At 40.2% G+C, this 12,612-nt stretch overlaps 1 protein-coding gene across 1 annotated transcript; it reads left to right on the top strand.

The window, feature by feature from the left end:
• The first annotated feature begins 1,891 nt into the window (after positions 1–1,891).
• On the top strand, positions 1,892–3,816 carry LOC125473559. Its single transcript, XM_048576551.1, has one exon. The coding sequence runs from the start codon at positions 2,569–2,571 to the stop codon at positions 3,343–3,345; it is 777 nt and encodes a 258-aa protein (XP_048432508.1). The 5' UTR covers positions 1,892–2,568; the 3' UTR covers positions 3,346–3,816.
• The last annotated feature ends 8,796 nt before the right edge of the window (positions 3,817–12,612 follow it).

Raw genomic sequence — 12,612 nt, 5'->3', positions numbered from 1 at the left:
AGCTCTTGAGGTGTATGGCGATTCCAAGCTCATAATCAATCAACTCTTAACTGAATATGAAGTGAAGAAAGATGATCTCGTCCCATACTTCCGGCTAGCGACCCAACTGCTACGAAAGTTCGAAGCTGTGACGCTGGAACATGTGCCAAGAAAGGAAAATCAAATGGCAGACGCTCTCGCCAATCTAGCCTCGAGTATGACACTAGGAAAAGATGAAGTAGCAGACGTGCCAGTTTGCCAAAGGTGGGTAATTCCGCTCGTTAATGAAATGTCACTAGATGATACAAATGTCATCTCAGTACTTTCAGTCGATGCTGAAGAGTGGAGACAGCCGCTGATCGACTACTTAGAGCACGGAAAGCTTCCAGATGATCTTAGACATCGTTCCGAAATACGTCGACGAGCACCTCGCTTCCTTTACTACAAAGGAACACTCTACCGACGCTCTTTTGAAGGAGTACTCCTGAGATGCCTAGGTGAGGAAGAAGTTAACCAAGCCATGGAAGAAGCACATTCAGGTGTGTGTGGGGCACATCAGTCTGGACCAAAGCTACATTTCCGGCTTAAAAGAATGGGTTACTACTGGCCAAGTATGGTGAAGGACTGCCTGGAACACGCCAAAAGGTGCCAAGCCTGCCAGTTCCACGCCAACTTCATACATCAACCGCCTGAACCATTACACCCTACAGTTGCTTCATGGCCGTTCGACGCATGGGGATTGGACGTTGTAGGACCAATTACGCCAAAGTCATCTGCAGGGGAAGCTTACATCCTAGCTGCAACAGATTACTTCTCCAAGTGGGCTGAAGCCATACCTTTAAGGGAAGTAAAAAAGGAAACTGTTGTTCGTTTCATCAAGGAGCATATCATCCACCGATATGGGGTGCCTCGCTACATTATCACTGACAACGGAAAGCAGTTCTCCAACCGACTCGTGGACGAGCTTTGCGACAAATACAAGTTCAAGCAGCACAAGTCTTCCATGTATCATGCTCCGGCCAACGGCCTGGCAGAGGCATTCAACAAGACGTTGTGCAACCTCCTGAAAAAGGTAATCGGCCGAACAAAGAGAGACTGGCATGAAAGAATAAGTGAAGCACTTTGGGCATATAGGACTACACATAGGACTCCTACCCAAGCTACACCTTATTCTCTTGTATATGGCGTAGAAGCTGTTCTACCGCTCGAAAGTCAAATCCCCTCACTAAGGATGGCTATACAAGAAGGCTTGACTGATGAAGAAAATGCAAAGTTGCGCCTTCAGGAGTTGGAAGCACTGGATGAGAGAAGGCTCGAAGCTCAACAACACTTAGAATGCTACCAAGCACGGTTATCCAAGGCATTCAACAAGAAAATCCGCCCAAGGTCTTTCCAAGCCGGAGATCTCGTGCTGGCATTGCGTAGGCCTATCATTACAACTCATAAGACAAAAAGCAAGTTCACATCAAAGTGGGATGGACCCTACGTGATACAAGAGATCTACACCAATGGTGCCTACTTAATCATGGCAGAAGACGGGTTGAAGATCGGCCCCATCAACGGCAGATTTTTGAAGCGCTACTACCCCTAAAGCAAACGCACCACGCTCCTGGCCCGCAAGAGCATAAACTGTGTACGGCAAAATCATCATCAAAATCATCATCAAAATCATCATCAAAACCATCACTCATTTGAACTACGTTATGACTTGATCTCTTCTTTGGAAGAGTACGTAGGCAACTTGAAACTTCAAAACTTCAAGTACAGTCACATCAAAATAAATAAATAAATGTTTCATATTATTACGTTCTTTGTACAAAAAAAATTACATGTTGTTGGTTTCAAAAAAAAAAAACAAAAAAACAAAAAAAAAAAAAAAAAAAAAAAAAAAAAAAAAAAAAACAAAAAAAAAAAAACAAAAAAAAAAAAACAAAAAAAAAAAACAAAAAACAAAAAAAAAATAAAAATAAAAAGGAGGCCGGCTCCAAAACTTTCTACTCCTCTTTCCAAAGCCAGCGAGCCCAGCTACAAATCCGGGCCCAGCTCTCAAAGCCCATCGTTACTCGGCTCCAAGACACCCATCACTCAAATCAACCTCCTCTCCTTCCCTAAACCAAAAATCACAGAGTCCCTCTCAGATCTCCAGATCCAATCCTTCGCCGACATTCGAATTCCCAACAACAACCACCATCAATGACCTGCCGGAGCCCATACTCTCTTCGCAGTCACCTATCACCCTCCCCTGCCCATCGCCGACGCAGCCGCCTCGCACAGTCCTCGCTGCAGCCTGCTCACCAGACCCAGAAGCTATCCGTCCCCGCCGCCTTTCCCAAAGAGAAGTCCGAGTGGGTCATGTCCGGGTCTCCCCAGTCGACTCTGAGCGGAATCAGGAGCTGGTCCAGCAACGGAAGCCATGTCCTCCTCTCTCTCCCCTCTCGCTTCTCTCTCTCCCAGCACAGAGAAGAGAACACAACAAAACAAAAAAGAATCAAGCCAAACCAGCTTTTTCCCATCTCAGAATTAAACCACCGAATTTAGGACCAACCCAGTGAGAATTGAGTCAAACGGGGAGGACCCAAGTCAGCAGAAATGGCGTTAGGCGGTCAATCGTCGGGCACCAGCAATATCAAAGCTCACCACAACACGGAGTCGATGACGATCCAGAACCCGACCCAGACCTGCCACCTTGACCTCTCCGCTGAGCTCTTCGGCGGCGTCAGCCAAGCATGCGGCCGAAACCTCGACCGGAGCCGATGCTGCCCCGTTCTAGCCGCCTGGCTCTTCGCCGCCCACGCCAGATCAGCCCTTGAGCTCCCCTCCTCGGCTCCGGATCCGTCGGCGGTGCCCGACCAACCGATGATGCCGGACGACTCGCAGAAGTGCGTCAACTCGCTGCAGTCTTCGCTCGTCAGCCGGAACATCCGGATTCCTCAACCCAACGCCAGCTGCGACGCCGTTCTGTGCTTCTGCGGAATCCGGCTCCACCAGATCGGATCGCTCAGCTGCCCCGCCTTCCCAACCCGGAACCGGCACCATCCCAGCCAATTTCTCAACCTTGAACATCTCCCTGCGCAGCAGTGGGTCAAGTCTCTCCGCTTCGCCTTCCAAGTCCGCCCCTCACTCCTTTCACGGCGCCTTGGCTCTCGCCCACCACCCTCACTACGACGAGAGTTTTGCCCATTCGGGTCTGATGGGGTTTCACCAGTCACCATCTCCACCACCAGTCACCATCTCCACGCCAGAAAAGCTGCAAACCCAGCTCCAGCAACTGGACTTGCCGCAGATTGCTGTGATTCACCAACCTTCTCCGCAGCTCCCCTGCAAGACCTCTTCGTCCCGTCGTCGGCGTCTGTTGCTGTTGTATAGACTGGGAGAATCGAATGAGGTGCGTCTACAACTGCGGATCCAGGGAGCTCTCTGTCCATGCTCGTCTTCTTCATCTCCACCAATGGAGACATTTGCAGCACTACAAAAAAAAAAAAAAAAAAAAAACACAACGGAGATCTCACCAAAACGCAGCGACAAATCCACCAAGCCCCGAACCGTCTCCGTCTTCTTCCTCTCCATCCATGCAGTTCCTCGCCTGCAAGGACCTCGAGCTCGTCATTCTGGCCACCTTGATCAAAATCAACGAAGAGCTTCATTGACCGCTGTCAAACGACTAGCCGGTCTTCAAACTCGACGCTTTGCACTACTTCAAGCTCTGGTCTGCACCTCCGCCATGGCTGCTGCCTTTGAATGTGATCAACAAAATCAAAGTTTGTCAACTCACACCCAAAGATCTCGTCCGTCTGCTTGCCTCTGCTGCTGCCTTTGAATGTGATCAACAAAATCAATGTTTGTTAACTCACACCCAAAGATCTCCTCCGTCTTCTCTCGGACTCGGCCTGGGTTTTCACCCACGAACTCAGCCTTGCAGATGGCCTTATAAAGAAAAAAAAAAAAAAAAAAAAAAGTAGCAATGATTATGCCGGGAAGCATATTTCAAAAGAATAATAAAAAAAAAGCAGCAATGATGATGCTGGAAGCATCTTTCAAAAGAATAATAAAAAAAAAAAGAAAAATATATATATATATATGTATAATAAAAACAATGATTGTGTTTCTGGAACCATGTGAAAAAAAAAATATATATATATATATATATATATATATAATAAAAAGAAAGGAAAAAACAATGGTGGTGCTTCTGGCACCATCTGAAATATATATATATATATATATATATATATATATATATATAAATGAATGGTGGATCAGTGCCATCGAAAGCAAACAAATGAATAAAAAAATTGATGATGGACAGTGATGTATATGTTTTATCAGTATTTAGCATAATACACTAAATAAAACGAAGCATGTTCATTGATTTTCGAGAAATTACAAGTGCGAAAAAAAAAAAAAAAAAAAAAAAAAAAAAAAAAAAATGTATCTAACAAAGAAAGAGGAAGATGGACCCTTCACAAAGGTCGTTCACGTAAAGCCCCACTACTCGGCCAAACTCCAGGAGCGGGAAGCACCGAAGATAGATCATTCGAGGCCCCAATACTTGGTGGAACGCTTGATGACGCCGGAAAAATGTGCCTCTGGAAGAAAGACGCAAGCCTTTGACGGTCACTTTGAATGCGACCTTGAGATTCTTGCATCTCATCAAGCTTCCTCTTCATGCCCGACGAATAGTTATTTGCAAGCACATGCAAACTTCTATTCTCGTACTTAAGCTGTTTAATCTCTTGCTTAAGATCTTCCACCTCTGCCATCAATGATTCCACTTGACGGGACCGAGCAAGCAGGCGTTGGCCCATGTTGGACACAGAGCCCGTACACTGAACACTAAGAGCGAGGGACTCTTGGACGGCCAACTCATCGGACCGTCCTGACAGCAGCCTACTATCTTTTGGAGTAAGGAGGTTTCTAGCTACTATTGTAGCTGTTGTGGCGTCCTGCATCACGGAGTCTTCACCTGTAAGAGGACCGTTAGAAGATAAGAAAGAAGGACACCATACATTACCTTGAAGCGGCGCAACCGGATCACTGCTGAGACTCAATTCTAAGCTAAGGTTCGATGGGTTAGCCATTTTTCAAAGGTGTTAAAAGAGATGGGTGGATGGAGTTAAAACTCAAAAGGCCGGAGATGATTTTCAGGAATGAGCAACCTTCAAAGTATGCATGTTACAGGTGATCAATACCTCTATAAAAAGGAAGAGGCGTTTGCTCAGAAATCAAAGAGGCGTTGGTTCAGAAATCGAAGGGCCGCTTATTCAAAAGTGAAGAGACATCGCTCTGCAAATCTCAAAAGCTGGATTTTCCGGCGTAAGTTAGGCGACGCTTTCTCGGCTTTCCAGAAAACGCGTTCCACTTTGTCAAAAGATCTCCGACAAAGTTGAAAACACGTGGAGGCTGGCGACGCTTTCGCGGCTTTTCAGAGCACGGGTGCCACTTTGTCAAAAGATCTCCGACAAAGTTGAAAACACGTGGAGGCTGGCGACGCTTTCGCGGCTTTTCAGAGCACGGGTGCCACTTTGTCAAAAGATCACGTGGAGGTCATCATCGCAGCTACACATCTTTAGCTGACGAGCGCAAAGTTCGGCGACGCTTTCTCTGCTTTTCAGAAAACGCGTGCCACTTTGTCAAAAGAGACGCTCGTTCAGAAATCGAAGAGGCGTCGTTCAGAAATCAAAGAGGCGTATTCAAAGATCGAAGAGTCGTCACTATTTCAAAAAGCCGAATTTGCGGGATCAAAACGTTTGTCGACAAGGGTAAAAGAACAGTACCACCACTTGCTATTGGGAAATCCCTATATATGTCGACCTTCATCTTTTATGGCAAGGCAAACCTGCGAAAAAAAAATGCCCAACTCTTCCTCACCTCCGAGAGTACACTCCCAGCAAAACATCTCAAAATACTCAATTTTTTCCTCTTCCCCGAAGATGATACCAGATGCCTGGAGTACAGATGACCCAGGAGGAAACGGTAGATGGAAGCATGTGCTGATTCATTCACCGCTTCTTCAAAAGCAAAAGTATCTCATATCATCAAGGGCGAAAGCAAAGGTATCTCATATCATGCTTTTTCCTTGTCCTTTTCTTTGTCCTTGCTCTTACATGCAGGAGAAGGGGAAATAGAGTTATCAGTCGGAACCTGAAATCAAACTTCCGACCTGGAACTGATTGCCTGGAACCTTTGCCTGGTTGCTTACCTTGCATTGCTCTCGAGTACTCATCGTCGCGGAGAAGTAATGTTTTGAAGCACCATTTAAATGCAAATGTTGCATTCCATTCCTGCATCAGAGGACAAATACTACACGAGAAGATGCCAAACCTGCATAAGGAAATACCACTTCTGCAAAGGGAGCAAGTAAGACAAGTGAAAATGATACATCAAAGCATGTGGAGACAAGCACAACAAATATATGTGCTGATTCATTCGCTGCTTCTTCAAAAGCAAAGGTATCTTATATCATGCTTTCTCCATGTCCTTTCCTTTGTCCTTGTTATTACTCGCATGGCAAAGTGAAAAGAGCAATCAGACGGCACTTGGAGTCAGTTTTCCGATCTACCCTCTTCAATACGAATTGGGGAAAGATTGAACAAAGAAACAAGTCATCACTTCCACCTCCTGCTTGCCTGCCATGTGTCTGAATCCTGCTACCCAATTCAAGAGTAGCACAAAGGAAAATCAACGGTAGGGGGAGACCAAAAGAATCCTCCAGCCCAGTTCAAGATCAAGCCTCGATGGCCCCTTGAAGAAATCACAAGTCCGATTCAAAATCAAGTGTTCACCACCCTTGAATCAAATTCAACTCCAGATAAAAGGAGTAAGTTCAGACCTTCGGAGGAGACCAAAAGAATCCTCCAGCCCAGTTCAAGATTAAGCCTGCGGAAAATCAACGATTGGAGGAAACCAGAAAATCTTCCAGTCAAGCTCAAGATCAAGCCTCGATGGTCCTTGAAGAAATTTCCAGCCCAATTCAAGATCAAGCCTCGACGGCCCTTGGGTTGACATCTACATTAAGGGACTTCAAAACGCATCTTCTACACGTGACAAGCACATGTCTACGACGCGCCTTGAAGTGGGGGCATTTGTAGACATCAAAATTTCGGTGAAATGAATGTTGACCAATAATTAAAATTTCAACGTTCACGTGTCACATAAATTTTACATGTAGCGTGTGATTCAATGAAAAATCGAAATAAATTGGAAAAGTCATCAAATATGACACGTGTCAATACCTGGCAGAAATGACTTATTTCATCTGATTATTTAAATCCAAAAATCAAGTTTTGAAATTCTATAAATAGGAAGCCAATGCATTCATTTAGAAAAAAAAAGAAGGAAGGAGAAGGAGAAAGGAAAAGAAGAAAAGAAGGAAGGAAGAAAGAAAGAAGCCTTGAAACTCTAAAGCTCTCAAGCAAATCCCGAAGGATCAAGAAAGCAATCTTCGTTCTTCGTCAAATCCACCTTCAAGATCAAGCCCCGACGGCCCTTGAAGAACTTCCACCAACTCAAGATCAAGCCCCGACGGCCCTTGAGGAAAGTGTTCATCATCCACACATCCGTTCATCCTTCAAGATTAAGCCCAGAAGCCCTTGAAGATCCGTTCATCCTAAGATCAAGCCCCAACGGCCCCTTTGGATCAACAAATCCACACATCCGTTCATCGTTCATCATCCATCAACCTTCAAGATCAAGCCCCAACGGCCCTTGAAGATTCATTCATCATCCGTTCATCCTTCAAGATCAAGCCCCAACGCCCTTGAAGAACTTCCACCAACTCAAGATCAAGCCCCGACGGCCCTTGAAGAAAGTGTTCATCGTTCATCATCCGTTCATCCTAAGATCAAGCCCCAACGGCCACTTTGGATCAACAACCTCAACAAATCCACACATCCAACCAACCTTCAAGATCAAGCCCAAAAGCCCTTGAAGATCCGCTCATCCACCAACCTTCAAGATCAAGCCCAAAAGCCCTTGAAGATCCGCTCATCCACCAACCTTCAAGATCAAGCCCAACGGCCCTTGAAGAACTCCCACCAACTCAAGATCAAGCCCCGACGGCCCCTTGAAGAAAGTGTTCATCATTCATCAACTGTTCATCCTTAGATCAAGCCCCGACGGCCCTTTGGATCAACAATTCATCCACAAACGTACACCCTTTGAAGATAGAATCAGAGGACCAAATTACAAAGAGATTGTAACCCCAAAATCATTAATACAAAATATATATTTTGTACACGTATTCTTGTCGCTTGTTTCAGGAATTTCTCGTGTTTACAAGCCTTGCGTCAGGTCCACCTTGGGCTCACGGGTTGACGATTCCTCACGGGCCTCTTGCTCGGGCCTGGCTAATCCCTCGGGCTCCCAACGCTTGAGTGCTTCTGTCGGGCTATGGAGCCCTGTTTGGTCCACCTTCCCCCGAGCACCAGCCAATGCTGGAACTGCTCTAAGAAAAATGTTGATGTATAAATAGTATATATACTGCTTTTACAATTAATATAAGGCAAATAAAACAAGATAAAGTAGGGAGTTGGGGGACATATGTTTTCACAACCGACTATGACTGTTTGCAGTGAGATGTCAAGAGAATAAAGGATGGAACAGAAAAAAGAGGTTCCACTAAACATCACAAGGAGTATATAGATGAGGTACAATCATTTTACGAGTGTGTGTGTGTATGTATACACATATATACATAGATACATATACATATACATACATACATACATACATATATATATATATATCTTGACGTAAAAAATAATGATCACATCTGTAGCTCTAACATTATAGGAGACGGCACAATTTAGATTGGATCAGTTTTACAACAAATCACAGCCAAATTAATTTACGATCATCAATTTAGTTCGAATCAGTTTCAACAAAAATCATTAACCAGTTCATATGAACCAAACAACTTGGGCGTAATCCTGTTCTCTTTTGCATTTTCTAAAATTTATTTGTCCAGATAACTTGTTGCATATTTTTCATTTTCTAACAAATTAAACCATCCAAAAAATAAACAATGTTATTAAATTTCAAAGTTCATTGAACCAATAACATAGTTGCAACTCGAACATCAGTAACTTCATAATTCCAGCAAACTTCAAATTTTACATATCCTTAATTTCTTATCTAGTTAAGTAAAAGTACTACACGTATAAATCAAAATAACATAAAAATAAGGATTATTTTTACTTTACCATCCTCAAATATCGTGAAATTTTCAACTTTCATACCTAAAGTTGTTTTCATTCCACTTTCATACTTAACGTCTAATTATTGTGCCATTTTCATACTTCCACTAGAATTTCTGTTAATTACTCTGTTAATTAATAACGTGACATAACTTTGGCACACCAACAACTTCTTCATCACCGACTGGCCACCCTACCGGTCAAAGTTTAATGATCAAAGAAATAGACAAGCTACGTCAGTAGATTTTGCTCAAATTTAGCGAACTTGACTTCATGAGCTAGCACAACTTTGGTAGCTAGATAGGAATACTTCCAAGAGTGATGATAAGATTTTATATTTTAATTATTTGTTTACTTTATTAAATTTTAAATGGAGATATTAGAGTTTCAAGTTCAACGTGATTCAAACATTATCTCAATTCATCGTGTTTTTGCACTTTCACCCAAATTGAAGATGGAAAAATATATAAGGGTGTGCTATTCACATGTCTTTTTTTTGCTCTATATACACCTTCTTAATTTATGATCGTTGGATCGACTGGATTAAAGAACATCAAATGATATAAATTAACAAAGAGTGTGTGGATAGTACACCCCTACACACACACACACACACACACACACACACAAGTGTAAACCCGATTAAAAAAAAGAGGAGAAAACAAAAAAAATGAAGAGAAGAATTTACAATCATTTTGTCCTCAATATGGAGAAATTAGGTTCTCATCCATCTTTTTGCTACTCCATTGATTAAAACCTTATTCCTTTTCAATTTTTGATTAAGGTTCTTAGGTTTTAATAAACGCTATTAATTATTTCAATAATAAAATATTTTTAATTTCTAAATACATTCATTTAGTGTTAGAAATGTTACATTTAATATATTTATATTTACAGCTAAATTTTTTATCATATATTTTTATTTTTAGTTTGTACCCATTTTTAATTTGCAACATTTTTTTTTTTAAATTTGTACCGATTTTATTTTCAATTTTCATTTGTACCCATATATTAATTTCTTTTTGTGCCCATATATTTTAAACTTTTATTTGTATTTGTACCCATTTTTAGTTTTGCTAAATGTACCCATGCTAAGTATATGTATTAAAATATATCAGTAGTTATTTTTTAAAATATGTTAATAATATGTGGGTACATTATTTTTTTTTCTATAATTTTGTGAAGAACAATATTACTCTATTATTGATTTTTTAAGTGTTTATTATATTTTTAAAATGTTATTTGAATTTGGTTAAATTTCATAATTTGAGGACATTAAATGCATAAATGCATGAGTTAAATATCTTAAATAATGCTAAGGACTTTGATCAAAATATATAAAGAAACAAGGTTTCAATCTAACAATTAGGTTGATAAGGGACCGAAACCAAAATGATCCTAAAAATATTGGACCTCAATTAACAACTGAAAGAAACTAATGGTTGCCTTGATATCGTGGTATTTCAAGTATTTATATATGGGTACATTGTCGTAAAAGATATGATGTTTTTTTTTTTGGTTGTAATAACCACAATGATTAACACAACCTTCACGCATGCTATGTATAATCTATGTATTTTGTACAAAGTTAACATGCATTAGTGTTTGTTTCCCCACAAGATTAATTTAGGGTTCTACACATCATATGTACTATATTGCAGCAACTTTAGCCATGCATGCGTCTCCCTGGTGCTATCTAGCTGGCCCATGTGAATAATAACTGAGCACAAAAGTTCAATACAAGCAAGTTTTTTTTTCGTTTGTTTTTGTTTTGAATTTACACTATGACTATCTTGAACTGAAAGAGCTAAATATAGCACTATCGAGAATTATAGTTCTGTAAAATATTATTTTTAAATAAATAGTGCTAGGCTATATGTATATACCATTTCCAACTGAAAGAGGCTATGTTTTAAGGAAAGGGATCCTCGCTAGATCCTTTTCCTAGGGATCTCGGGGATCTCATGACTGTGACTGCTCATCATATATCTTGCGATCAGTTTTCATTAGGTACTATGTATATTTAATTTCAAATTTTAAATTTAAAATGATTTTTGACCGCACGATATACGATAAACAGTCACAATCACGGGATCCCCAGGAAAAGGATTTGACAAAGATCCTTTTTCGTGTTTTAGCCCCTCAATAATTTATTATTTTTTTTAAATTTGTTCTTTAACTTATTGGTTAATTGAATAACATTAACTTATTAAAATAAGGTTATATAAGATATGGCTACATTTTTCTACATTATTGACTTTATTAAGTACGTTCAACGTTCTAAATTATTTAGTATCTGCATTCTCTTTTAAGAATTATCTACGTAAATTACTTAGTATTACAATTTAGTGGTATTCCTCTTCACTTGTAAGTGAGAGGTCTTACGTTCGATTCTCGCCAAAGGCGAATATATTATTGCTAGCCTATTGTGAGGCTAATCCCACCCCCTTCCCCTAGTGTAGATAATATCGTTTGTTAAAAAAATGACTAAACATTGTTGAACTCAAATAATTTTTTTTTTACAAATAATCTTTAAATGATAGTTGAAAAAAAAAATGAACTACTTTGATTGTTTACATAACGTAATAGTGTTTGAAGGGATATTTCAGCTCATTTTTCTTATGTTCGGACTATTTTGAGCAAAGTAAATTAGACTAATAAAACAAAATTATTTGGTCTGGCCTAGGGATTTTTTGCTTTAAATTTTATTAAAGTCAAGAGTAAAGATAACTGTTATCTTTGTAAGACTAGTGGGACCATTATCAAGGGCATAAGAGCAATATCCTTTATTAAGTACATCACTCTTTTTTAGTGTCTTTCAAATTTCTAAATTATTTAGTATCTACATTCTCTTTTAAGAATTATCTACGTAAATAACTTAGTATTACAGTTTAGTAGTATTCCTCTTCACTTGTAAGTGAGATGTCTTACGTTCAATTCTTGCCAAAGGCGAATACATTATTGGTAGCCTATTGTGAGGCTAATCTCACCCCCTCCCCCTTAGTGTAGATAATATTGTTTGTTTAAAAAATGGCTAAACATTGTTGAACTCAGATAATTTTTTTACAGATAATCTTTAAATGATAATTGAAAAAAATATAAACTACTTAGATTGTTTACATAACAGAATAGTGTTTGAAAGGATATTTCAACTCAATTTTCTTATGTTCAGACTATTTTGAGCAAAGTAAATTAGACTAATAAAACAAAATTATTTAGTCTTGCCTAGGGATTTTTTGCTTTTAATTTTATTGGAGTCAAGAGTAAAGATAGCCATATCTTTGTAAGACTAGTGAGACCATTATCAAGGGCATAAGAGCATTATCCTTGAAGATAGCCGTTAATTTTACCGAAAGGGGTACACTTGTTCAGAACTTTTTTTTACCGAAAGGGGCTACTTGGTAGGGTCAACATACCCAGCTTGATAGCCTTTCGGCCT

This window comes from the organism of the source record quoted next, unplaced genomic scaffold (assembly GCF_019419815.1).
Source record: "Pyrus x bretschneideri cultivar Hongxiangsu unplaced genomic scaffold, Pyrus_bretschneideri_v1 Contig9, whole genome shotgun sequence".
NCBI lineage: Eukaryota > Viridiplantae > Streptophyta > Magnoliopsida > Rosales > Rosaceae > Pyrus > Pyrus x bretschneideri.
Note: the sequence above shows the minus strand (reverse complement) of the source record. Positions and strands in the feature narration are given on the sequence as shown.

What these genes read in the sequence shown, in the direction of transcription:
- LOC125473559 (XM_048576551.1), top strand. Translation starts at nt 2,569, where the DNA reads ATGGCGTTAGGCGGTCAATCGTCGGGCACCAGCAATATCAAAGCTCAC.